Source organism: Gallinula chloropus, assembly GCF_964237585.1.
Source record: "Gallinula chloropus genome assembly, chromosome: 5".
Classification (NCBI taxonomy): Eukaryota; Metazoa; Chordata; class Aves; order Gruiformes; family Rallidae; genus Gallinula; species Gallinula chloropus.
In genome coordinates, this window is record NC_140090.1 from 16,895,107 (window position 1) to 16,921,536 (window position 26,430).

Sequence of the window (26,430 nt, forward strand, 5' to 3'; positions counted from 1 at the left end):
TGCCCCAAGTCCCAGAGCAGCCAGGCACGGGGACGAATCCAGACGTCACCCCCAAAAAGGGCTGCGGAGCGGAGTGCGGCCGCGCCAGGCCCAGGGGGTCGCGCCAGGCCAAGCGGAGAGTCCCTCACCTGCGCCCGCCGCCGTGGTGCCTCCCGGTGCCCCTGCCTGCCGCCGCCCCCTTTATGCCTCCCGGGGAGGAAGCGAGGTTGCAAAACCTCCCGGCGTTGAAGGGGAAGTGGCAATCAGAAGGGACCCTTCCCCAGCCCCGCCAGGATGCCGTCCCCCGGGAGCGGGGGGGGCCGTCAGCCCCTGCCAGCCCTCCTGCCCCGGGGTGTCACCCCGCAGAGGGTGACAGCGGGGCGCACCCGGGGGTGCGTGGCCGCTCTGCAGTGATACACACCGGGGGGGGGGGGAGCTGCAGAGGAAGGTCCCCGCCGTGCCCCCTGTCCCCCGATGGATGGAGAGCTCCCCTTCGAGACAAACTCCCCCCACCCCCGGGTCTGTAGCCCCCATCTAAGAGCAGATACCCCCCAGCCCCGGGCCGGGGTTGGAGGGCAGGGCAGGGCTCCGTGTCTCAGCTTCCCCACTGACAGAGCGGAGGTGGGCGCCGGGGTTTTGGGGTGCACGGGGCCACTGTAGGCCTGGCTCGCCCCTTTTGGGGGGTGCTGCGGGGACTCCCCAGAGCAGAGCCCCGCATCCCTCCCGGCCTGGCCGTGCCCTGCCGAGCCGAGCCGTGCCGCCAGGCGGAGCCGTGCTCCCGCACCAGCCCCGCAGGCTCGGGGGACTCCCACCCCTCCCGGTACCCCCTCAAACCCTGGGGCATCCTCCCTCCTGTGAGCACCCCTATCTCCTTTAGGGGAAACCCGCACCCAAGGGCACCCCCCGGACTCCCCCGTCCTTCTGGGGCACCCCCAAACCCTTGGGCCACCCTCATTCTCCCAGTCTTTCGGGCGCCTGTCAGTTTTGGGGGTACCCCAAACCCTTGGGGCAGTACCACAGCTCCTGCGGGCACCCCCGTACCCCTGGAGCGGCTCATTCTGGGGCAGAGCCGCGTGCTCTGGGGCACCCCCACATCTGCCTGGGGTGCCCGTCTCCGCCCGGCACCTCCGCACTTTTGGAGACCCCTCACGGCCCAAACGCACCCCGGACCCTGCCGACCCCCCTCCCCCTCCCCCCTCCCAAGCGGGGGGCACCCCCACACGCGGGGGCGCACCCCTCGGCCCCCCCGCCCCGTTTGGCGTCACAGCCGGCACACGCCGCTCCCCCTCCTGACACCGCCCCCCCCCCCGGCCCGCGGGCGGCTGGGCGTGGCGCCCCGTGACGTCACCGCGCCGGGGCGAGGGCGGGGCCGCTCCGCCCGCCCTGCCGGCTCCGCCGCCGCGGCCGGAAGTGACGCGCGGGCGCGAGAGCGGAAGCGGCGGCGCAGGCTCGGGCGGGTCCCCGGTGCGCGCAGCGGGCTCGGCTCCCTCCGGCCTCGGCGCCCCTGAGAGCCCCTCCCCTCCCCGGCACCGACATGATCCTGCTCGAGGTCAACAACCGCATCATCGAGGAGACCCTCACGCTCAAGTTCGAGGGCGCGGCCGCCGGGTAGGAACGGGGGGGAACCGGGCTGGGCCTGACCGGGGCGGGGACGGGGGCGGCGGCGGCGCACGGGGCCGGGCCGAGGCCGCGGGCAGAGGGAGGAGCGGGAGGCCCCGGCTGGAGAGGGCAGGGTTATGCCAGGCGCTCGGGTGGGAGGGGAGGGCCCGGCGGGTGGCGGGGAGGGTAGCGCCGGTGTAGGACGAGACCCCGGGGGAGGATGGGGCTGAGCGGGGCGGGAGGGAGCGCCCGGGCAGGCTGGGGGCTGGGAAAAGGAGGGGGCTGAGCTGGGCGAGTTGGTACGGGAGCAGATGGGGGCTGGGGGATGGTGGGGCTGGGCTGGGAAGGGGTGGTGACGAGACAGGATGGGATCCGGAGGACGATGCGAGGTGGCACTGAGGAAGGATGGGCGCCTGGGGAGGGAAAAGGGCAGAGCTGGGGCGGGATGGAAGCGGGCTAGTAGGAGGGCTGCTACTGGAGGAGGTGGTCTGGGTGGGGGTAGCGAAGCTGGGAGTGGTGGGATTGGACAGAGTGTGAGCCTGGGAATTAGGGAGCAAAGCTGAGCTTTTGGAATTAGAGGGTGGAGAGGGGCTTGACAGGGTGGTTAGTGCTAGGGTGGTGTGGAAGCCTGGGGAGGAAGAAGGGCGGTACCAGAGCCCATGCTGTGGAGGCAACCTGTGGGCAAAGATGGGACTAGAGGAGGACGGTGACTGGGCAAGGAGTGAGTTGGGAAAATACATGGATTTTGTGGGGATGTTTGCTTTGGGTAAAGCAGCTTTCATCAGAGCAGGCCTAGTGTGGTGTGAGTGCTGGTACAGAAGGCGAGGGGGGGAAGCTGAGGAACAGGAAGCTTGTGTGTGGAGCTGACCTCAGCCTTTTTTTTTTAAGGGTGGGTAGGAGATTCCAGCCTGCTCCCCTTTGCTTTCCTCAGCAATAGGGATAAAGAGAGCAGGAAGCACGCAGGCCCATGGCTCTGTCACAGCCCCTCCTGCCAGCCTGGTGGGTGTCCTGCCCTCGAGGGTGGTCGTGGGGGGTAGTTTTGCATCCGCACCTTTGGGTGAGACAGTTCAGTCCCTGGGGAGACAGTGATTGCTTTGCTTGAGTGCAGCTTTGCACAAAAGAGAGTCCTTATGTGCTTATCTGCAGCCAAGTTACCCGTGTGCTCCCTGCACTGCCTGCTGGCGTGAGTAACACCACACACACCTTTGTACAGAGGCAGAGCCTTGAGAAGCAGAGTGTGGTGGTGTTATCTCTGGGGTGGGGCTTGCCCTTGCATCTCGAAGGGCTCAGCCCAGGCAGCTCTGGGAAGGGACCCCTTCCTTTTTCTGTGTCACCTTTTCCTCCTGCAGCTTTTAAAGCTCTCAGCCTTTTGTGTGCAGAGGTTTGATGGAGGCCCTGCTTTCTTCTCACAGTTGACTTCTTGCTCAGAGGTTTCATTTATTAGTTTGGGGTTTTATTCATACAATAACCTCTCAGGCTGCACTACACTGTGGGATAGCCGAACTGCTGGCAGGCTTTTCATTCTTCTCCAGCCTGATTGTTTTAATGCAACAAGTTTCCCCAAAGCACAGGGACAGCACTGAGAAGAGACAGGTCCAGAGTGGCTGCTGTGCTGTTTCAGCTCATCCATTAGAAAATGTTATGTGTGGGGAGGTTAATAGTGTGTGTCAAAAACGCTCCTTCATCACGGGTCCGTACTGAGGCGCCCTTCTTGTTGGAGAGAAAATGCACCTGCATCCCTGTGTTGGTGTAAATGTGGAGGTGGCCAGTGCACCTTGAAGCCCCGACTCTGTGCAGGCAGAGCTGGGGTTGCTCCTTCCTCAGCAGCCCGTGGGCCCCCGAAGTTTCCGTTTTGCTGTGCGGCAAAGCCTCCCCCCCCCCGCGTCACCGGGCTTGCCTGGCGCACCAGCCGTTCCTGGATCCATTCGTAGTGCAACTTACGGGGCTCTGCTTCTGCCTCTTACTCATCTGTGCCACGTTCTCTTCTTTAGATGTCACTTCTAGATAAGTCTTGTGCCTTGAATGTGTTGCTGGAGGAGAGGAAGTTATTTACTTCTGCATTTTCTTCTGTGCCTGTGGTGGGGCCCTCCTGCGCCAGCAAGTGCAGGGCGGGGACAAAGGTCCCACGTCCGATGTGCAGGGAGGTGTCATTTTTGTTTTTCCTTGTGGTTTCAAGAAGTCTTTTACGGAATGGGTGTTATGCAAGGTTTATTCATGTGAAATTTTGTTTCCCTCTGGGCACAGATCAGGGGTTGTCCCTGTGGCGCTGAACCGGGAGGCAGGAGGGGATTTGCTGGATTTCATTATCTTGATGATGTTTTTCCCACGGTGTGTCTTGGGGACAGACACAGGACAGTCAGGGCAAGGTCAGGCCGTGTGGGATTTGGTGACAGGAGGAGCCTGGACACTCAGACAGAGCTGGCTTTGAGTTGTTTGCTCTGAAACAGGAGCAGGGCAGATGCAATGCATGGGTTTGTCCCTAGTGGTTGTCTGGGAGCTAGGTGTGCCTGGTGGCTTCAGCGCCAGCTGGGAGTCGGGCAGGGCGGGGTTTGTTTCCAAATCCTTTGCCAAAGACTTGTTCTGTGACATGGGCTGTGTCGCTCCCCTCTGCTTCCTGTGCCTGCGCTGTGGCCATGATTCAGCAGGCTCCCTGCAAGAGCCTTCCTGGGCCATCAGGTTGGGAGGCACTTCGTGTTTCACCTTATCGCCTAGAACAGGGTCACATTTAGAAGTTGGAGGTAATGACTACTCATAACGTTATTGCCATGTATTGCATGGCAAAATCTGATCTCTGTGAAGGTCCATCAACTGCCTCTGAACTTCCTAGTGTAGGGGGTGTCTTGGCAAAGAGATCAGTGCTCGAAGCAGAGCCTAAGATATGTCCAAGAGTCCTCCCTTGACAAGGTCCTTGGGGCTTGGCAGCATCCACCCCTTAGTTCCATAATTCCCAATGTAGTTCAGTTTTGTGGACAGAACTCTCAGCTTCTTGGACACCATGGTTGAACATTGGCATTTAAATCAAGGTGGTGACAGGTAAGGGACTTCAGTGCATCTGGACTTTGTTTATTTAATGCTGTGATTTCTTGTTTTAAATCCATTTCTGTAAACTAACCACATTTTTAAATAAAAGCCTAAAGCTACCAGAATCTGTGGAAATGAGTTGGGAATTCGCTGGTGAAAATTTCAAGCGTCCAACTCCTGTGGTGGGGGAATACCTGGTCGGCATGAAATGAGGAAACTCGTAAGCTTTTGCAGGTGTCAAGTGGATAAACTATTCCTAAGCTTTTGACTAACTCATTTTGACTTGAGAAGCTGACTAGAACCTGGAGTCACACTTAGATCTTCCCATTTCCCTTGAAAATGTGACACGAGGGGACGAGCTCTACCACAGAAGATTATGTTTCTCATCATTGCTCCCCTTTGCTAACTGCACAGGTGGGGGTGGAGAGAACAGACAGAACCCCCAAACAGTTTAAATGAAGCATAAAACATTTTGATACCTATATTCTGTGTCTGTTGAATACTTGTTCTGTTCAGCACATGGGGAGGAGCTGCCTCCCTACACAGATTTGCCATCCAATTTTGTCCTGCTCTAATTTAACTGACCCCAGTGAAAGTGTGGCACAGGGGCTTCACCCAGTTTGGTTTTCCAGCCGTACATAGCTTTCCCTGAATCTCCAGTAAATGAATCATCTGTCTCAAACCGTTGCTTCAGATTTACCCACTGTGCGAAAGACAACAAATCAGCCTGGCTGGAGAACAGCGTGCCTTTTCCTTTGGTTGGGGGCGGAGGGAAGAGACTCTCCGATTAAATCGGTGGTTTCTTTACAGCCATCAGTAGGTACAGATCTGCGGGGCTTTGTAACTTACCAGCCACGCAGCAGGAAGACAGCTGAAGCTGCTTGGGGCTCGGTGGTGCAGAGTGGTTCCTGTGCGCTGGCTGGAGAGCCGGGCTGAAGCTGCTCGGTGGTGTTTCCCGCTTGCGGTCGCTTTGGTGTTCGCCGGCTGCAGAGCTGAGCCCTCCAGCACAGTGAGACTGGGTAGTGTGAACTTTGTGTTCGTGGTGTGACATGCAAAGCAAGTTCATCGTGGGGAAACAGAGGAGCATCTGGAGGCTGTCGGGCACACTGGGAGGTTAGAGGAGCTTTGGGTCCTTTTGGGCACCACTGAGAAGCTCCCTGAGGGACTGGTTGAGGTGATCGTGGCTCCAGCACTTCAGGGGAGTTCGGCACCCCGACCAAAATCAGTTTGCTTCTCTGCCACCCACTCCTTCTTGCTGACATAGGCATTTTTCTGCCTCCAGGGAAACAGGATTGTGGAAGTGACCCAGGTTAAAATTAAACAGGCAAAACTGGGTATTTTTAGCCCGGATGAGTTTCCTCATCCCATTCACTGTGTGAAGGCAGCTCACCATGGTGCAGCTGAGGAGCAGGGATCAGGTCAGCAGTGGCAGGTGCTCAGTGTCCTCACAAGCCCAGCCAGGAGCCACACATCTCCACCAACACAACCTCACCTGCTGAAACTCAATTTGTCTGACTCCAGGGAGTCCTCAGGTGATGCCACTGGCAGAAAGTGGTACCCTTGGGTTTGGCATGGTGCAGGTGGCACTGTAAATCTTGGCTGCGTGTGTTGATTTAGCACGCCATAGGTGTTTGAGCATAGATCCTGGGCTGCTACAGCACATCTGGCTCCAGCCACCAGGAAAGCTGACTTTGCATTAATGGTGGATCGTGAACCACCTCTGTCTGGAGCTAGGCAGGGCTCTGCTTTCAAGCAGTAGTGCAAGGAGCAGGAGGAAGTAGCAGCCCAGACCTGCAAAGTGTTGTTAGGCTTTTGCAGTTTGTTCTGTCATCTCTTCAGCCTCAGTTTTCATCTCCGGTTCCTGAGCAGGGCCTGCTTCATGCTGTCTGCTGAGGGTGGTTCTCCCTGCAGCCACTGGTGCCTGACACCCAAGAAAAGTGGGTCTCAGTCACTGTACTAGTGAAACCAGTAAATGGTGTGTGCAAAATGAGGCTGTTCCCCAGAGACCTGCCACAGCGTTGGATCGCTCCGGTAGGGAATTGCAGGCTACCTGCCTACAGCTGGAACCGGGGATGCACAGGGCGCAAAGACCTGGCTGGAAGTGGACCTGCCCAAACCTGCGTACTGTGGGACCAGCCCATGCTCTGTCCCCAAGAAACACAACGCTGTCTTCCCAGCCAGCCTCCTTCTCCAGGTCGCCGTGTCCTCTGCAAGGGAGAAGCTTGGGCACAGAGGGGTCACCTCACTGAGAGGGGAGAGCTGGCACACATGGGGGGCTGCCGTACGACGCAGGGTGCTGCTGGCTTGCCGAAGGGCTCCAGCTCGAGCTCGTGGTGGGTGTGCTGCCAGAGCTACGGGAGCTCTTTGATTTCATACGCTCCCGCAGCTTACGCAGAGTGGCTTTTGTTAGCTGAGCGGGGCCCAGAAGTGGAGGAACTGTGCAGATAATTTTAGACATGCCTCATAATTTTTTATTGGGGTGACCTTTCTGTAGCGAGAGCCTGCAGTCTGTCACTGAATCTGGCTCGCTGTCTCCAAACTGCATGTTGACTCTGGTGATCTGAAAGCTCTGCTCAAAGCTTTTAGGCTTTGAAATCCCCCTTTCTGCTTTTTTGTCCCCCCCCCCCCCATATCTCCTCTGGGGCAAGAGATTAGAATATCTGCACGCCTGCAGCTTTTAAAATAATTGCCATCCTCTTTTATTGGGTACAGGCCCTAATTGCGATGTGGGAGATGCTTCAATACGGTTGTCGGCCAAGTTTGCATTTAGGTCTGTTTAATACCGAAGATGAGAGCTCTGTATAATTACAGTCTTCCTTCTTCTGTTCTTGAATTTGTTGTAGCATATGGCTAAGAGCCTCTGTGGCTTGAGAATGGAGCGGGGAAGTTTGGAAGTTGTCCGAGTCAAAATTGAGGAAATGCTGTCATAAGAAAAGATTTGCTGTTGCTCTTAAGTGCTCACTGGCGTCTCTCCACGGGCGCTGTGTCTCTCTGTGGATGTTCTGCTGGGGTGAAAAAATCTGATTTGGAGCTGGCTTTGTATTAGATAGACAGAGTGTAGGAGCCATTTGGAGATGAATAGGAGGAATGCGGGTGAGGAGACGAAAAACCTGTCAGGGCCTTTTATTGTTACAAGCAGAGGGCAGATGGGATTTGGTGTGGATTTGACTTCAAACCTGATAAGTGTTATCAGAAAATGGACCGCTGCTGCTGCTTGGAACAGCTGCCATTTTAGCATCTTGAGTTCAGGCAGGGTTTTGCAGAAAGGTCTGGTCTGGAGCTGGTGTTCAGTGCTGAGAGGAGCCATCTCAGTTGTTCCCGATATGAGCTGGTTTTATTGTCTGTTTGGGGCAGAGGGTAGCAAAGAGGGAAGTTGGCTGGGAGAGGCTATGGCTCAGGTAGCATTGATGGTAAAGAGCTTGCAGGGATCACAGCATCTCTGCCCCAGGAGAGGATGGGCTGTGCTGTCTGAATACTACGAGAACAGCCAGCCTTAGTCTAGTTCTTGGAGACTTGAATCGGGGGCGGGTGTGAACCCCAAATGAGCTCCTGGCTGCCCAGAGCCCTGCTTCAAATTAAAATGTGGAAAGGACAGCTGGGACTGACAGTCACTCTGCACCACGCTGCTCAACTGCCAGTTCTCCCCACAGGTGTGGAGGGGTCTCCTCGTGGGGACAGGGGACAATGGAGAGTGCCAGACCAGGCAGAGCTCTTTGGGCTCACACCAGTAACCTGCTGGCAACCGGTACCCACCCCCAGTCCCAGGCTGGCTGCACGTCACCTGTGCAAGAATGGGGCAGGCTGAGAGGGCTGAACATAGAGAGGACATTGTGGGGTGGTCAGCACGTCCCCGCTGCTGTTTCTGTTACTGGAGGATGGGGTTGGTGGAAGGTCAAGGGGAAGTGATCACGTGTGTGTGACCTGTGGCATTGCTCATCTGGAAGCTGTGGGAGGCTGTAGGTAAGAGCTCCTCTGCCTGGGGATTTCTTGATGGAGGAACAACAATTCAAGTCGCAAAAGGGGTGGTTTTCCTGTTGCAGAAACGTTTTAAGTAGCCAGGATAGTTCTGGTGAGGTGAGCCAGAGAAATAAATAGAAGCATTTTAAACTCTGGGGTCGTAAAGGCTGCTGAACTGTGAAGGGCTGAGAGAGCTCCCTTCACTCCCAGTCACGCTGGTGGCACTGCAGCCAGCCCAGGCCTGGGTTAGGTGTGTGTCAGGCGAGGCAGAAACCACCCTGCAGCAGATGCCAGGGCCAGCATGGCTGCGGGGAGCTCTGTATGCAGCTCACACGAGCGCTCGCCTCACTGAGGCTGTGCGCTGGGAAGCGCTTGGATACTCAGCACCCAAAGTTCTGCCCGGTTACCTGCCTTTCCCTTAAATATCTCCCCTCCTCACCATCCCCGAGTACCGAGCCACTTGGGAAATTGGTGTTAAAATAACTGCTCCGAGAAATCCGTGCCTGTGCCGTGAAACATTCAGATACAGGGCCGTGTGTGCTGAAAGCTTTTGTGTGCAGAACAAAGGCTGTCGTGCCGAGCCGGTAACTGACTTTGGGTGCCTGGTCTCACACGGCTCCTTAAATAACATTAAATAAGGTGAGGAGCAATCTTCCTGCTGTCCCCTGGGGTAGTGGCCAAGGGATCAGGGAATCGTGGTCCTTCCACAGCAAAACCACTCCAGCATGTTGGCTGTCACTCACTCCCCTTGCATTGGTTGGAGGAAGGTGCTGGGAGCCGGGGCTCTGGCAGGCGGCTGCTCTGTGTGTGTGTGGGGGGGATTGGTGTTTGAGTGGTGTAACGCTGAGAAGGCAGAGCAGAGGTTTAAGGATGCATCCTCTTTAATATTCCTAGCTCTCATGTGCCTGGCTGTGCTATCTTTAAAGCTTCCTACATGGGTTTCTTTTTTTATAGAACTGTATACTGCCATCCAGGCTGATTGCCGAGTCTGAGTGCGGTGCTCTGAAAGGAGAACACGTCTGCATCGGCTGGCCGAGTGGGATCGGTGGGGGTTTCTTTCATCTCTGCTCTTAGTAGACGTGGCTTGGATGCAGTGTGGGGAATCGCTCCCCTTCCCAAGTGCCTGGGTTAAGTACACAGCCAGGGATGGACTCGGAGCCTCTGTCTCAGGCCGAGACCGCAGGTCGCTGGCACGGTTCTTCGACTAAAGGACCTGCCTGGGGTGCGTTTGTGCTGCTGCTTTCAAGTGTGTGGGTTGACTTCAGGGATTCAGCACAAAAGACAGAAGCTCTCTGGCTCCCCAGCCTCCCAACAAAAAGGGCTGTTGCTTTTCACAGCTAATAACTTTGGAGAAGCAGCAACACCTCATCATTTCCACTCGGGATCTCCAGTTGGGGTTTAATTCCTCCTTTTCCACCTCAATAAAATGCAGTTGACGTGCTGTACAGTCGGGGATTGGTGCTGCTCAGCGCCCTGGTCTCCCTGCAGTGCCTGTCAGGTTGTAGTACATCATGGTCATACCCAGCTTCCAGGAATGAGGCTCTCTGCAGAAAAGCTGGTGGAAGAGCAGTGCTTTCTGCTGGGGTAAAACCCTAAATTATTAAAACCTTTCCAGAATGTGGGGAGGGAAGGTAGATAATGATCCATCACTTCCCTCACCTTTCTTGGTGTATGTACCAAGGTGTACCAGCGGTGCACACGTGCATGGACAGAGCCAGATTCGGCACACGGGCTGAAGTTGGTCTCTGGGCAGCAGCAGTGTGGTAGAGAACACAAAGTTGCCTTGACGTGTGCTGGCTTTGGTTTGGGGAGTTATTTCAGTTGGTTCTGTGGATGTGAAAGGTCTGTTTTACAAGGTAGGTTTCTGTTAGCAGTGTCATTAGCCTGTACTCTCTTTAATAGTTTCTATGCTGTGAAACAGCAGTAGCAGGCTGGCATTTTTATCCTGTTCTCATTTTCCACCCCTGCTCTCAGCAGTGGAGGTACCTTTGCCTTGCTCCCTGTTGGAGAATGACCTATTAATACCAGTCCCCTCTGAGCTGCCAGAGCAGTGAGGTAGTGGCAGTCCCAACAAAATCACCTTTTAGAAGCAGTTAGATCTTTCACAGGATCCTGCCCTTCTAGGAAAAAAACCCCACAGACAAACTGGCAAATAGGGATTATTAAGATGTTATTACGTCTTCATATTGATAGCATAAGATGTGACGTTCCTGAGGCTCATGAACTGCTCCTGTTTGGATCAGGGCTCCCAAAGACCACACTGGGCAGTGTCAGAGCAAACCCAGATCTACATTTTTTCCATCAGAGGTGGTTGGTGCAGCATTGGGCTATTTCAGAAGGGATGTGGAGGGGCAGGATAAAATGCACATCTGGAAAGTTTCCTTCTGTAGTTTGCTCACAGCCCCGACCTTGGAGAAGGGATCTTCTTTGCAAAGGAGTTTAGCAATGCGCTTGCAGAGCTGCTGTGGATGGTGGAGAGGGCACAGTGTCAGGAAGGGCTGCTCAGCCCCTCAGCACCTTCCATGAGCTGGTGTTGCAGGAACTTGCAAAAGAGCATCTGTCCCCAAAACTGTATCGTGGCTCTTCTGTACAGAGAACACGCTTGTTAAAACAAACTCAGTGACAAGTGGCTTTCTCAGACATTTGTAACTGGAAATCTATTAATAAACTACCAACAATAACAGTCTCAGCCAGCTCCAAGACCTATTTTATATCATCTGGGGTATAACTGGTGCTTATAAGAAAAGGGAGAAATCTAAGATCTCTTGTCGAAGGTTATCTGCCAGTTGAACAGCAGGAGATAGGAGGGTTTTCAGGTAATGCTGCTTGTGAGAAATAAAGCATTGGAAATTAATCCTCTTTCCTTCACAGCTTGGAGGCTGCTGTTTGAATTCTCATTTACCTCCTTTGTTTTCTTTGCTTTTTAGAAATAAACCAGAGGCAGTAGAAGTAACTTTTGCAGGTAAGCTCCTAAGCTCCTCAGTTCTCTTGACTGCTCTGAAAAAAGGACTGGCTCAAATGGTCTGCCCACAGTTATACCTGCTGTGCCCAAATTCAGCCAGCACCACTGTGGGATCAGGGGAGGAGACCTGCACACAGTGTGGACACCCTGCTGGGTAACCAGAGCTGGGGCTTTGTTGGCTGCCCCACTGTTTTCTCTGTCCATCTGCCTTCCCTGGGACCTTCCTCACATCAGTGAGTTCACTGGTGGCAGCGCTTTGTTTGGGGGGGAGGGGGGTGCTATGTAGCTCTTCTCTTACCTCACCTGCTCTCCAGCCCTGCTCTTGATGCTACGTGTCTTTAGCAGCATCTGGTTTGGGTTGTTAGAAAGCTGGCTCAGGGTGAAAGGCAAGATGAATTCATCGCCTGAAGTTTGCTCTCCAGGATGAGAAGTGCCAAGGAAGTTCAAGTGTTCATTCAGCAACTGATTTTTTGCTTCAAGGGTGTGTGTATGCTGCGGAGCTCCATGGTGAAGTGGAGCTTGCTAGGTAGCTGGAGGGTTGCCTTTCCCTGCCTCCTGCCCTCCCTGCCCGTTCTGCAGTGAAGTGGAAGCTCTCTCAGCAGGCAGTGGCTGAGCTGCCTTTGCTGGCAGAGATATTTTCTTCTCCAGGCTGCAGCTCTGGCCCGGTGGGCATGTCAGTCGCTCTCTGTGTTGGCCATCCAGAAGGCTCCTGTCTCTGTGTGTTTGTATCCTCATGCATTGAGCACAAGCGGATTTGTCAGAGATGCTAAATGACACCAGACTAGAGCTTTCTGTGATGGACAGGTGTCAAAACTGTTTCAGCCCTCTGAATGATAACAGGCCTCCCTACATGACATTACCACTTTCCTTAATTACGGGTTGCTGTCTTGGTGTATCTGTGAGGGCTGTGTTGCTTTATGCAGTCCCTAGAGCATGTAGGGAAAACCCTCCTCAGAAATAGGAACCAGTTCCCATTCCCTCACATTTCTCTTGCTTGCTTTGTAGACTTTGATGGAGTCCTTTACCATATTTCAAACCCCAATGGAGACAAGACAAAAGTGATGGTCAGTATTTCTCTGAAATTCTACAAGGAACTCCAGGAACACGGTGCTGATGAGGTGAGTGAGCATCTCTGGGCCTGTCTTAGCACGGGCGATGTTCTTGTGATGTTGATGGACCCAGTGTCTAGCCCTTAGAGAAGCATCTGTGTTTCCATCCCACACTGGTCAAAGGAGCAGCCCTGTGCCAGCCAGGAGTCCCACTTTGCTGGATGGCAAGGGCAAAGTGTGTTCACGCTGTCTCCTGAAGAAGGAGTCGTATTATATGACCCTACAGCCCGAAAGGCAAAAGGCACTGCTAATTGTGAAAGTCCAGATGGGGCCTGACCAAATAGAAACAGTTCCCTGACCGATGTGCTGAGCCTGTGAGTGATGGCAGGCACCCAGACAGATCTGCAGTCCCATGGTGCTGCTTTTCTCCCCCTAACCAGACCTGAGGGCGAGTGATGGGCTCCTGCTGCCTGTGCAGACCTGGATCTGCAGACTGGTTCCCTTTTCGGGGCCGCTGTGTGAAGCAGCGGGTTCAGTTCCTGTTGAATGGGCCGGGGCTGTGCAAGGCCATTTATGGTATAAAGCAGGAGCCTCTCTGAGCTCTGGTTGGGCAGTGAGGCAGGAAGTGTGACTCAGTTCCTGAGTCAGTTTTCAAATCTCCTGTGGTAGCGAACGCGATTCACCCAGAGCTCTTCAGCGGGCTTTGGCCTCTGGGTGTCTGTCCTTGGAGGAAAATGAGGAAACTGCTCCATGAGTTTGTGAGTCTGGCCAGAAAGAAGCGACTTGAACCCAAAGTGAGTTGCTGGGAGACCTACCAAAGTCAGAACAAACATGACTGCGTGTCCTGCTGACCTGACTCCTGCACACAGAGCTGTCTAGGAGCAGCACTGCCCACTGCTGAAGGTGCTGGCAAACGAGTGCCAGGCAGACCAAATGCTGGAGCCAAGGAGCCCTCCCAGCGTGTTTGCTGAGGTGTGGTGTGTGATCCCAAGAGAACTGCTGTGATGGGCAACACCACTGTGCACCAGCAGCCACTGTGGTGCAGGTGGAAGGCAACTTCCCAAGCCTTTAGAGGAAAGTGGGATCTCTGCAGGGGTCCCTTGGGAATGCTGACTAACTAGAAGTTATATTTTTAAATCTCTAGTTAGCAAACTGTTGCTTTCTGTGCTTCCCTGGAGATGATGGGGCTTGTTTTTGCTCCGTCTTTGGCGAAACCCTACTGCGAGGAGTGCAAAGTGGGTTTCCTGCTAAGACAGAGCACCTCCCTGGGCTGCTGCAGGCAGGCTTTCTGCTGGGAGGAGGGTTTTGGCATGCAGAGAGCCCATGCATCCTCTCTGCGTGGTAGTGGGTGTCATCCCAGGAGGGCCAGTTCTGCCACAGCGTTGTTGTGTTCCGTTCTGTGCAATACCTCCTGTTCCCGGCCCCCTCATTGACACAGAGCTATGGCTCAGTTGAAAATTGCCATTGATGTAAAATTCAGCGGTGATTATGTTTGAAGAAAGGGTTTTGCTGTGCTGTAGGCGGCTCTGCTTCTGGGAGCCATCCAAGCTGCCTGGCAGTTTCCTCTCCATCCCCATCTGTCCTGTTCAAGAGGCTGAGACAGGGCGGGTGTTGACCCGGCCACGCTGTGCCTGACTCTGTCTCTGAACTCACCATCCTGCAATGAGAGGGACAGGGCACGCTTTATGCCTGCTGCCAACTGGGAAGCAGGCTTGTAGCCCTCAGATATGTTGCTGACTGTTTTCCTTTGAATGTATGAGGTTTATGGAAGGGGTTTTCTCTCCTGCACAAGTTCAAGACTAGCAAGAACTTTAAAAAAGTTCCGGTTTTGGGAGTCCTGTCATGCAGTGTGTCCCCTGTCACCAGGGTTCAGGGAGCTCTGCCTAGAGCAGGAGCTGCCAATAATACTAATGACTTAATATTTGTCCAAGTTCACTTAGACTAGGGGAGGCAGATGCTGCAATTTCACATTTCTAAATGGAAACTGAATGTGGCTGCTCTGTGCAGGAGGAAGGAACTCCCATAGCTTGTGTTCAATGTTTCATTTGTTTCCTAGGTATTGAAGAAAGTCTATGGAAACTACTTGGTAAACCCTGAATCAGGTAACTCAGTGATAATATTTACTCTGCATGTGCATGTGTGAATGCAATTCCAAAGTGACTTAGATCACCTCAGAAATGCTCAAATGAAGGTTGTACTTCAAGAGTGTGATGCCTGGGTACAGTGAATGGCAATGTAAAAGGTGGCTCGGGTACATCAGGGCTGAATTAGCTTGCAGCACAAGCTGTAATTCCTCCTCCAGGAAGCCTCTGTTCCTCACGGTTGGGGTCTTTGTTCTTCTCAAAGACGCTTCGTGAGACACAGGAAAACCATGGTTACCTGTGACAGCATCTCTTCCTACTCACTGCAAAAACTTGGGAGCAGCTCAGCCAGCACGTGTGTCTGGGAGCTCAGGAAGGAGCCCCAGGAGAGTTGCCATGGCCACGTGCTGAGTTCAGGCATGACGGTGCTTGGAGTGGGAAGCGCTCACCCCTGGGGCTTTTGGGGGGGCTTTAAGGTAAAGGTGGGACTGTAGGTATCTCTTTCTGGAAAATGCCTCTGGCTTCATTAAGGCCCTGCATAGGTTATTAAAGTTAGTGGCTGTCCCTCCCCAGGTTACAATGTCTCTTTGCTCTACGACCTGGAGAACCTTCCCACAGACAAGGATGCTATCGTGCACCAAGCCGGCATGTTGAAGCGCAACTGCTTTGCTTCGGTCTTTGAGAAGTATTTCAAATTCCAGGAAGAGGGCAAAGAAGGAGAAAAAAGAGCTGTCATCCACTACAGGGACGATGAGACAATGTAAGTGTTGAAGTCTGACACTCTGCTCGTGCTCACAGCTGTAGGTTGTGGTGGAAACTCAAGAAATCCCGTGGCTCGACAGAGTCATAAGGGCCTGTTCTGGGCTGTCAGAAGTATCTAGTGAGGGTCATGCTCATCCCTCAGGCTGCAGGGATGTTACACAAGCATCTGTGTAGTGGCAGCACTTGTGGTTGCCTGCAGGAGAGGAACTGGTCGCTCCCAACAGAAATGTTTTGCTCCCTGTAGATACTGTCTCGAGGGAGGGAAATTTCCTGCAGCCAGCCTGTGAATGATTGCTGTAGCTACTTAACCTTGTCACGCAGTTGCTTCCTCATCCAGTTGTACTTCTCAGCTCCTGCTCACAGTGGGGTTCTCCTCTCTCCCACCTGCAGGTATGTTGAGGCAAAGAAGGACCGTGTCACGGTCGTGTTCAGCACGGTATTTAAGGATGACGATGACGTGGTGATCGGGAAGGTCTTCATGCAGGTACGGAAACCGAGTTACAGGGAAAGAGTCTGGTCCTCGATTCAGGCTTCTTGCCTGGAGCTGCACTGCCAAACAAGCAGATGTCAGGCTGAAGTGAGCTTGCAGGCACTTTGAGTAACACACTTAAATGCTTTGCAGGGCTCCAGGCTGCACTGGGATGGAAGAACCACGTTAATAGGCCTAGCCCCTGTATTTTCTAATCCAGCTCTTGTGTTGCCATCTTAACTGTCATTGGTCTTGCTCATTTGGACAGCCAGACATATGTTACAGATGAGAGAGACCACAGTGCACACTTCAGTATTGCCCTGAGGCCCTGTAGTGCAGCTAGCTGGGGCATAGGGGTGGCAGCTGAGCTGAGCATGGTGAGGAGCCTGGCAGGAGGAAGAAGCGGTAAAGCAACGTTGTGGTGTCGAGAGTTGTCTTCACCTCAGAGTTTGTTCCTGCTTATGCTCAAGTGCTGCAGAGCTTCTCCAGCTCAGCGTGGCCCCTCTCACGTGCTGCAGTAGGCTCTTGAAACTGAGCTTAACAGAGCTGTGAATCTGCAGTTTGCAGGCTTGGATCAATCACCGCAATGCCAAGTCCTTCTGGACTCAGCTACACTTTGCAACTGGGTTTAGCTGGGAAGCATTAAGAGGCCTGTAGTAAACACTTGGCATGTCTGTTAGCAACTGCGTGCAGCCTGTGGAGACCTGTTGGATCATATCTGGGGCAGGCTCGGTGCTTGCTGTTCTGTGTGTCCATCCGTGCCACTGGGGCCTGCCTGGCTCACCTTGTGTCTGCTCAAGCACCTGGGGAGCCTTCTGTGTGGGCATGGCCAAGGAGCAGGGCCCTGCTGTGGGGTGTTGCAGGGCTAGAGGAGCTTTAGCTTGTACCTTCAGGAGTGCTGGGCTGTGCGGCTGGCAGGCTGCTGGACTGGCCCAGTTTGCTGGATACCATTTTACCTAGTATTAGAACAGTTTAGAAGAGTTTTCTCTCACATGTCTGCTCTGTGTTCTTTAGCTACAGACAGGGCATCTGCTATGGCTTTTAGCTCCTCCCCACCAACATATCCCACAGCCTGGAATTCAGTTTTTAAAACAGGGAGGGGGATGTGAGGTGAACAAAACAGGGTTTGTGAGGCTCCCAGGGAGGTGGCAAGGCTTCAAGGCAGCAGCTGCCCCAGTCTCCATGTCCCAAGTTCTTGGTTTTTACAAGAGCAAACCCTGCTCCTGCCCAGCCACAAGAATTTCCACTCTGAGTCATGCTGGCTTCTTCCCTCCAGCTATTGCTCTTGCATAACACAGCCCAGTCAGGCATAGTGGCTGCTCATCGGGGCTCTCATGGAGAAAATCTGACCATTAACTAACCAGAGAAGCCATTTGAGCTGTTTCACCCTCTGGCATAAGCAGGCGGAAGTGCAAGCTAAGCATTTCATTAAGGAAACCCCAGTGAACTTCTTGGGTCTCTAAAAGGGGCACAGATGTTCCTGTCCTTCCAGGGAAAGACATTCTCTGAAGAGAGAAGGGACTGAGAGAGGCTGGTGATGTGTAGGATGGGGGTCATCGAGGCGGAGGGGAGGCTGCCATGCCTTAGGGCAGGGGACCATGCCTTAGGGCAGGGGAATGGTGTCAGGACTTTCCCAGCCCCTCCTAGGGACAGTCTTGCAGTGCCTGAAACGCAGAGCCAGTTCATTCCATGTGAGGTGGGGGTTGTGCGGCTGCAGAGGGGTTCCCTGGCAGAAGGGATCTCCCTGCCTGGAGCTGTAGTTTCACGGTGTAGAGAAGTGTTAGCAGGAGCAGGCTTCACAGGCAAGCTTCAAACCCTATAGATGCATCTTAAGGCCTGGCCAAAGACTTCTGTTGGGAGATGTTTTCTTTAACAGCAGAGCCTTTACTCTGGGTGTGATGGGTGCTGCCCCTTTTCTCTGGAAGCTTTGATGCTGTTGACTTTCCAGCACGAGTTGTGCTATCTTGTGTTTCCTCGTGACCCAGGCTGAGATAATCTCCTCAACAAAACACCCATGGCACTAAAAGCCACCCTGGCTAAGGGGCTGTGCTAGGGCCATGTGTAAACCTGGTGCAGCCATGCATTCTGATCTGTTTTTACTGGGAAAAAGGGTTGTTTTCCAGAGGTTTGGTCCGATGGGCTGAGCCCGTTCAGGGGAGGCTGGGAAGCCTCCTGCTCAGGTTGCTCTGCGGGAGCGGGGGAAATCCCGCTTGCTTTCCTGGTGTGTTGCTGGAGCGCTGCAGTGGGACTCACCTATCCTTTGTCTTGTTCAGGAGTTCAAGGAGGGTCGCCGGGCCAGTCACACAGCCCCACAGGTGCTCTTCAGCCACAGGGAGCCACCCTTGGAGCTGAAAGACACAGACGCGGCTGTTGGCGACAATATTGGCTACATCACCTTTGGTAAGCAGGCAGCTCTGCGGCCTGGGGATGCTTGGGAAGGAGAGGGATTCCTGCTGCTGTGTGAAAAAACAGAAAGGAATTTGCCTTCCCTGAGTGTTCAGATGAGTCACTGGGGTCTGAAGGGACTCTGGAGCTGCGTTCTGCATTGTCTGCTCCCTTCGGTGTCTCCTTTTGCTGTATCAGGTCACCTCAGCTCTGCCATGGGCCAGGTGGCCTGGAAGTAGACAGCAGGGCCACTTAGCATCTGCATGTAAATAAACTCAGTATCTGGGAGCAAGGGAAGGGTGGCTTTGCTGTGAGGTGATGGAAACTGGAAGTTTATTGTGGGAGGTTTCATGTGAGCATTATTTATAGCTTGTCCAGCTGCAGGCAGCTGTGCAGTGCTTCATCAGAGAGCAGAGTTCTGTGCCTCCAGCCCCGCCTCTGCTCTGGGCCCAGCGCTTCCTTCCATCTCTGATGAGCTGCTGTCCCCTGCCTGCAGAGGCGCTGGCCAGTATCATTGCTTCCTCCTGGGCAGCCATGGGCTGAGCTGAGTCCAATCCCTGCCCTGCTCAAAGGGAAAGGCCTCTTCCAGAGGAAGGGAGCTCGTGGCTGGGTGTGCCATTAGGGGGTCTCAGGCTGGCATTCCTGCAGCCTGGAGCTCAGAGATGAAGCACAGATGTTGACACCCTCCCGTGCTTGGGAATGGTGCCTTGAGGTTAGGGCAGCTCAGCTGTCTTAACAGCACTTCTGCTTGTTGAGACTCTGTTTCCCTGTTATGTGATCTGATTGTCCCAGGTGAGATCACCACTCAGACAAAAAGGTCTCTCAGCCCTCAGATCTGGGACGCTCAGCACAGCACCAGCCTGTGGAAGGGGCAAGTCACCAGGCCACTGCAGCACCCAAGCTTGGCTCTGTCACGGGGCTGGCAGCTGCCACACAGGGATCCTCAACTCTTTTCAAGATCCAAGGGCAGACTGGATCTTGGAATCAGCTGGGCAGCCTGGCTGCCTCTGTCTGCCTCCCAGCTCCCTCCTCCACTCGCTTCTCCCGAGCCCCTCCCCTGAGTAGCAGTTTCCCACAGTGCCGTCATCCCTGGGCACCTGGCCATGCCTGTGTCCTCCAGAGTGCCCGGCTGTGTCCAGGCTGCTGTGGGAGATGTGGAAAAGTGCAGCTAGACGCTGCGTTTAAAATCACAAGTGCTGCTTCATCTTGGGATGTGTCACAGCAAAGGGCTCTTTGTAGGGAGCAAAGTAGGCATTTAGAGGAGCACACCCTGCAGCCTTCAGCACCAGAGGAACCTGAAGCTCTTTGGTGGTCTCTGGAGGCACTAATGATTTGTGTCACCCTTTCCTTTCAGTGCTGTTCCCCCGTCACACCAATGCTGCTGCCAGAGACAACACCATCAACCTGATCCACACGTTCCGGGACTACCTGCACTATCACATCAAGTGCTCGAAGGTACCGAGGGCATGGGGGTACTGGGCCACTTGTGCTCATCTAATCAGGGTGCTGGATGGGGAGGACCATGGGGTAGGGGTGCACCCCTGCCCCTACAGGAACTCACTAGGGTCTGGCCCCTGTCGTGCAGGGAGGGGAAGTGGTGCATCATCACCTTCTCCCTGCTCTTTGGTGCAGGCAGTGCCTGTTGACTAGCAGCATCTAGTTCAGATGCTTCCCCAGCAGGGAGCAGAAAGATAGCTCCTGCCCCAGGTCCTGAGTCCCAGCTAGGAAGGCAGGGACCTGACGTGTCCCTGTTTCTAACCACAGGCCTATATTCACACGCGTATGAGGGCGAAAACATCGGATTTCCTCAAGGTGCTGAACCGTGCCCGTCCAGACGCAGAGAAGAAAGAAATGAAAACAATCACGTGAGTAGCAGAGCAGGAGGACTCCTGCTCCTCCAGGCTTTGTTGGCCATGGCTTGCTCCTTGGTGTGCCCTGGTCTGGGGGGTTGGGGAGCCAGACCAGCACCTGATGGGCGGGGATCCCATTTGAGAGAGAAAGGGGGTGTTTCCTAGCGAGATGCTTCCCTGGGTGTCCTGAAGTGAAAGACTGGATCAGGGCCATGTTGCTGTCCCAGGACACCTGTGTTACCACCACCACCACACTTGCTGCCTCAGGTGGCCTTTGCAGGAGCTGGGTCTGTAGCAAAGCCTGTGCCTGACAGGTCTTTTGCCAAAGAAGGCTCATACATGACTCTGGGAGCCCTGGAGTCTCCAGTGTACCCCTGAGCCTGTAGTGACACTTGTAGGGCTTGTCCCCTGTTGTGTTAAAGCTGATGGGCTCTGGGGCAGCTGCAGCTCGATGGGGGGAGAGTGGCCAGGTCGTTTCTGGGGGGTTGCAGGTGCTGGGGCAGGTTCCTGCTGCCCTGTCTACAGCTCCTTGGAGCTCCAGGTCAGCAACTGGCTGGGGCCAGGAGCACTTGAGGGCCACCATGCTGGCTGGTTCCCTCCTGTGAACACAGTAGCCCAGAGGGAAGTAGGTAGAGGAGAGCAGTTGCGTGAGCACGTTTCCCTTAGGTCCTTTACCCTCTGCTGATCACCTAGTCCTTTGCATTCCACTCTGGGGCTGCAGGCATGTCCCCTCTGTGAAAGCAAACCCCTCCCCACGCCCCTGCCCTGGTTCTGTAGCCACAGGCACCTATGAGCTATGAACCAGTGGTGCCTGCCTGGCTTTGAGAGCTGGGTGCAAGCGTGTGCCCCACCAAAAAGCCCCATAACCACCCTGGGGCACCCCAGAACAGCACCAAGGGCTGTGCTGACACCTCTCTGCATCCTTTCAGGGGGAAGACATTCACAACCCGCTAACAGCGGGGTGGTTGAGGCTGCCGTGGAGGACGAAGGTTGGGGCACTTGCTACCCGATAATCGTAGCTTTTCATGTTGCACCTCTGTGGGCTCATAAGGAATTCAAGCAATCGGGGTCTGTTTGTACGACAGTTTGGGGAGTAATCTGCAGAAACGAGCTGTGCTTGCCAGGACTCGATCGTTCGAAGAAACAAAACCTTAATTCCAGTTTGATTGACTTAACTTCTTTTTCTTTTTTAATTTTTGTTTTGTTTTGTTTTTTTTCTTTTCAAGCTGTTTCGCTTTGCAATATGTTACCGGAAATAAGTTGCAGTATTTCTTATGAGAATAATGCAATATTAACTTTTCTTCTGAGTATTTGAGTTCAAAACTCCTGTATCTGAAGAAATACTGTTGGGGTTAATTAATAAAGGAGATCTTTCTATCTTAAGGGACTGTGGGGGCTTTGGTGTGTCAATGCGTGTGGCGCTGCCCGGGAAGGAAGCGGGGTTGGAGTCGCAGGTGCAAGGGGGATAAATTGCTGTATCCCTGTCTGGGGGCTGAAGTGGGGGTGCTGTGCCCAGGTCCTCTTGTGTTAGGGAACCCCTGGGCTGCACGAAGCAGGATTCTCCTACCCTCAGCTAGCAATCTGCACCCCTCCCTCCCCCCTCTCTTATTCTCCCTACCAAGGAGAGCCAAGAAGGGGACGGGGGCAGGTCTGCCTCCACCCTGAGCACAAAACCATCTGCCCACTCACCTTCAGCCAGGGGGCGATGCTGGGGGAGCCCTGAGGAGGGAGCACAGCTCCCAGGGTCATCTTCCCCCCAACAAGCAGAGTGGATGGCATCCAGTTAAGTGAAATAATTTATATAATTAAAAGACATTTTCATACAAAACCCCAGGCTCAGCCCCCAGGCGGTGAGGGCGAAGCGGGGCAGGCTGGAGAATTAGAAAGCACGCAGGGGAGAAGGGTGGCAACACCCCTCTCCCTCCTCCCTCTGTCCATGAGCCACCTGGCCGAGCCAGGGCACCGTCTCCCGGCACAGCTCTAGCGGTCGGGGCGCTGGACGCAGAACACTTTGGCTTGGTGGTCACCAGAGGTCGTCACCACAATGGAGGCATCCCTAAGGGGAAACGGGGATCAGAAATGGAGCTGGGGGCTGTGGACGGCCCTCATATCCCTGGCCCAGGTCTGATCTGCCCCACACCCTCTTGGGACCCTCAAGTCTCAGCACAGACCAGGGTCTGCTCCCCTTCTCCCTTGGGAGCAGACTCCAGGGGCACCCAAAGGAGATGCAGCTCATGACTCACGTTCCAGAGCTCTGCCTCCCCCATCCCTCCACCCGGCAGGGAAGGGGTCAAGGGGATCCCCACTCACTTGTTGACAGCAAAGTCAAGGATTTCGGCTGAGTGCCCTCGGTACTCGCTGATCATCTTCCCCGAGCGGGCGTCCCAGAGCCGCACGGCCCCGTCCAGGCTGCAGGTGTACACCACAGCCGAGCTCTCCTCCCACAGCAACTGCACGATCCCTGACTGGGGGGAGGCCACAGGGTGAGCACTGGGGACCCCCAGCAAGGGTCAGCTTCCCCCACGTGCTCCCCCCAGCATTATCTGCATCTCCGCAGACAGGACAGCCGGCCCCAGAGCCAAGCACTGGGACACATCCTCTCTGCAGGGACTGCGGCCGCCTTTGGGGAAGCCCAAGGGGCTGAGGGAGAAGCACAAATCGGGAACTGGGCCCAGGAAAGCCCCTGGGCTCCAAGGGAGGGCGCAGATGGGCCCAAAGGCACCCCACAGCCTAGGGAGAGGGGGTAGGGTAGTACCTCGTGTTGGCACTTATGCCTCAAGCTCTGTGTGGAAAGGTCGTAGATAGCCAGCGTGCCATCCAGGTAGCCCACAGCAGCCAGTGGCATCCTGCAGAGAGGGGAAGAGGTGTTACGTGGCTCTGGGGGAAGTAGGGATGGCAGCACATGGAGGATCAAGGCTGAAAGTGAAACAGATGCTAAGGGCATCAAGAAGATGAAGGCCAACCTCATGGCCAGAGCCATGAAACACCCTGATTAGGAAACCCAACAGGACAGCAAGAGTCAGCCACCAGCCCAAGGTTTATGAGGGAGAAGACAGGGTCCTGGTAGGAAAGATCCCCAGGAGCCACATCTGGTGGCTATCCTGGCCCAACAGTGGTCCATCAGGCTAGCCCAGAAAGCCAGCAGGCTGGGGGGGAGGACCAAGCAGTTGGTGGCCCTTGTCCTCCATGTCACACTCAAGTGACCTGGGATCTCCACAGCCACATGGAGAGGATGGAGGCAAGAGAAACACAGTGGAACAAGCACTAGGGATGGAAATGGATCTGTCTGTAATGACCCCTGTAAGATCTGGGAGCAAAGAGGGGCTGTCACCACACTCACACATTACAGAAGCCCAGCGACTCCACCGAGTTGGACTCCGCCTCCTCCCCCTCGCCAGCGGGGGCCTTGGGGGCCACACTCTCCATCTTGAACACGCACACCACCTGGGTGGAGGGAGATGGACTAGTCCCCGAGGAGAAGGGGACCCCCAGTAGCACTGAGGTCCCCTTCCTTACCCGGGATTGAGCCTATACCCGTTGGACACCAAGGCCCGGACCCCAAAACCTCAGCTCCTCGGAGCAAACAAGGTGGGGGGAGCAGGAAACTTCACTCTACAAGCCCAGCCGGAACCCCAGCCACAGACCCCACAGTGCCTGGGAGGAAGCACTTGTGTTGGCCACGGGCGCCTCCTGCTGTCTGCCGGTGGCCACCACAGGCTGCTCAGGGCCGGCAGGACCCAGACACCCACCCGGGGACAGCGACACGGGGACAGGGGGGGTAGGAGACCGGTGGCCCAGGGCTCCTGGCTCTGTCCCCCCCCACACGGACCCACCTTGCCCGTGGCGGAGTTGACCAGCTTGGTGTGACAGTCCACAGAGCCCGTCAGGATCAAACTGCCGTCCTGGTTGCTGGCCACACACGTCAAGGGGTCCTGGTGGCCGTCCTGGCCTGGGGGGTGAGCAGGAGCCATGAGCTCACATCCTCCCTGCAGAGACTCGGTGGGTGCTGAAACCCACCCTCCTGCAGCCCCCACCTTGCCCAGCTCTGCCAGCACCCCGGTGGCAAGGGGCAGCCACATGTGGGGACAGGGAAACCCAGCGCCAGGCTCCCTTCAGCAGTCCCTGAAGTCGGAGGGTGTCACCTCTCCACCCAGGCAGAGCTCAGAGCCCACGGGAAGGGCCCGTTCCCCAGTCAGGGAGCACCCCAGGTGATTAACTCTGCCCTACCTTTCAGGACATGCAGCGAGGTTCCCTGCTTCAGGTCCCAGATGCGCATGGTCCCGTCCTCGTACCCCACCACAGCTCGCTTCCCTGGGTGAGACAGAGCCAGCAGGTAGAGGCAGAGCTCCCCTCATCCCTTCACCTCCCCATCAGCACCCACTGGCAGAGGCAGGAGGGCAGATGCTGGTAGCAGGACCTGCCACAGAGCTGCCCACCCCGGCCAGCTCCCGTGCCTCACCATCAGGCAGGATCCTGCCACAAGTGGCCGGACACGCCGGGCCCTGGAAGGTTTTGCATTCTCCACTGGGGATCTTCCACATCCAGGAGTTGCCATCAGCCGTGCCCGCCAGAAGGACGTGGGCTTGAGGGTGCCACTCCATCCACTGGGCAGAGAGAGGGACAGGCAGGGTCAAGGGGGTGGTGTGTGTTTGTCCCCTGCCATCCGGCTCAGCCCCAGCTGCCAGACCAGGAGCTCCCCGTGGCACCAGGGGTCCCACCACTCACCTCCAAGTCCCCCACCTCGAAGGACCACACTTCTTCCTTGGTCTCCACCCGCCAGACTTTGATAAGCCCAGACATGTCACCCGTGGCCACAAACACGGAGTCGTGGCTGAAGCCAGCACAGGTGACCGAGTCCTTGTGTCCTAGAGAGGAGGAGGGACAGAGACTGCTCAAGCCAAGCTCTGGAGGGCAGTCAGGAGCCTGGCTGGGGAAGACCATGTCTGGAGAGATGTGGCTGGGAGGGGACACAGCCACTCGCTTGGACAGTGATGAGCACCTCACCTGAGCATTCAAACAGGAGCTCTCCATCGCTCACACGCCACACAAAGGCCTTATCGTCCTCCCCACCCGTCACTGCCAGCGTGTTGGTCTTGGGGTCGAGGCTCACACAGAAAACAGAAGCTTCACGGAAGAGTAAAGACAGGTTACAGGGCCCAGACACCACTCCCATCCCACCTGACGTTCCCAGAGGATCCAAATCCCATGCAGCGCCAGGTCTGGGTGGGATGTCAGCGAGCTGAACTCCCAACTCAAACCAGTGGGAAACAATTCTTGCTGGGGGGAAGAGCAGCACAGGCTGTCTGCTGAGTTCAGGGCGAGCCACTATGAGAGGAGGCTCAAAGGGCTTCTCTACCACAGCGTGAGGCAGAGATGAGCACAGGCCGAGGCAGCCCGGAGCCGTGACAGTGGCTGGGAGACGGCAGCCTGGCAAGGACCTGCTGCACACCCTTACCCTGGGGAAAGCCAGGCTGGGAGCGGGTCCCGAGGGGGACCCCAGCTGGTGCCGCCCAACCCCACCGCTCACCCGAGTGGAGGGAAAACGTGACCTCGCTGTCATCCTGCGGCTCCATGCCGTCCTCCACCCCCTCGTCATCCTCCGTCTCCCAAGCCTCGGCGTCGGGCTCTTCTGCCCCCTCCTCATCGAAGTCCACGTCCTCCATCTCATCGGCCAGGTCATCTGCGGGGGGCGAAGGTCAGGACGCGGCCCGCGGCTCTGCCCGGCGCGGCCTTTCCAGGGCAGGCGGCCGCGGGCACGGGGCGGGGGGGGGACGGACTGCGGGGGGTCCCCGGGGAACGGGGCAGCGCGGGGGGATCCCGAGGCCGCCGCGGCCGGGAGGGAGACCCGAGGCAGAGGGGCCGCAAAGGAGCGGGGCGCGACGCGGGGGGAGGCCACGGGCGCGGGGGGGGGTCGGGGGACGGACAGCGGGTCGGGACCCGCGGCCGGGCCTCGGGGCCGGGGCGGGGCCCGGGGCCCCGGCGGGAGGCCGGAGCCCCCGCGGGGTCTCTCCCGCTGCCGCGACGCGGGGCGCCCCGGCGTCTCACCCGGCCCGGGCGGGCCCAGCTCCACCACCTCGATGATCTCCTCGTCGCCGTGGAAGCCCAGCGCCCCCGGGCCCTCGGCGGGCTCCATGCCGGCCTCTCCGCGCGCCCCGCCCCGCCGCCGCCGCTTCCGCCGCTCGCCCCGCCCCGCCCCGGCCAAGCCCCGCCCGGGTTCCGCTCGGACCCCGCCCCTTCCCCCCTGACGGGCGCTAAGCCAGCCCGCCCCGCGCCGCGCCCTCTGGGGGCTGTAGTTCCCCTGGCGCCGCCAGCAGGG

General features: G+C 56.2%; 2 protein-coding genes across 3 annotated transcripts; one reads left to right on the forward strand and one right to left on the reverse strand.

Moving 5' to 3' along the window:
- Positions 1-1,434: 1,434 nt before the first annotated feature.
- On the forward strand, positions 1,435-21,497 carry ARPC2 (actin related protein 2/3 complex subunit 2). The gene is made up of 10 exons (XM_084264776.1): positions 1,435-1,587; positions 11,484-11,518; positions 12,524-12,636; positions 14,624-14,669; positions 15,222-15,408; positions 15,801-15,894; positions 18,153-18,279; positions 19,619-19,719; positions 20,029-20,129; positions 21,044-21,497. The coding sequence occupies exons 1-10, from the start codon at positions 1,514-1,516 to the stop codon at positions 21,066-21,068; spliced, it is 903 nt and encodes a 300-aa protein (XP_084120902.1). The 5' UTR covers positions 1,435-1,513; the 3' UTR covers positions 21,069-21,497.
- Positions 21,498-21,897: 400 nt separating this feature from the next.
- AAMP (angio associated migratory cell protein) lies at positions 21,898-26,270 on the reverse strand. Of its 2 annotated transcripts, none has more exons than XM_084264774.1 (11): positions 26,160-26,270; positions 25,642-25,794; positions 25,119-25,238; positions 24,840-24,979; positions 24,574-24,718; positions 24,342-24,425; positions 23,948-24,063; positions 23,455-23,558; positions 22,870-22,960; positions 22,425-22,579; positions 21,898-22,170 (listed from the first exon to the last, which is right to left on the reverse strand). In XM_084264774.1, exons 1-11 carry the CDS (start codon positions 26,245-26,247, stop codon positions 22,095-22,097), a joined length of 1,272 nt encoding a protein of 423 aa, XP_084120900.1. In that variant the 5' UTR covers positions 26,248-26,270; the 3' UTR covers positions 21,898-22,094. The 2 variants fall into 2 exon arrangements, with proteins under 2 accessions (XP_084120900.1, XP_084120901.1); XM_084264775.1 differs by having other exon boundaries at positions 26,188-26,239.
- Between the last annotated feature and the right edge of the window lie 160 nt (positions 26,271-26,430).

Bases quoted from the DNA above. Each gene is read 5' to 3' on its own strand.
- ARPC2 (XM_084264776.1), top strand. From the start codon at position 1,514: ATGATCCTGCTCGAGGTCAACAACCGCATCATCGAGGAGACCCTCACG. The intron at 12,637-14,623 runs GTGAGTGAGCAT...TTTGTTTCCTAG, and splicing joins AGGAACACGGTGCTGATGAG to GTATTGAAGAAAGTCTATGG. The intron at 20,130-21,043 runs GTGAGTAGCAGA...GCATCCTTTCAG, and splicing joins AAAGAAATGAAAACAATCAC to GGGGAAGACATTCACAACCC.
- AAMP (XM_084264774.1), bottom strand. From the start codon at position 26,247: ATGGAGCCCGCCGAGGGCCCGGGGGCGCTGGGCTTCCACGGCGACGAG. The intron at 24,064-24,341 runs GTAGGGCAGAGT...CTCACCCCCCAG, and splicing joins CTCGCTGCATGTCCTGAAAG to GCCAGGACGGCCACCAGGAC. The intron at 22,580-22,869 runs GTACTACCCTAC...GCCTCCCCCCAG, and splicing joins GGCATAAGTGCCAACACGAG to TCAGGGATCGTGCAGTTGCT.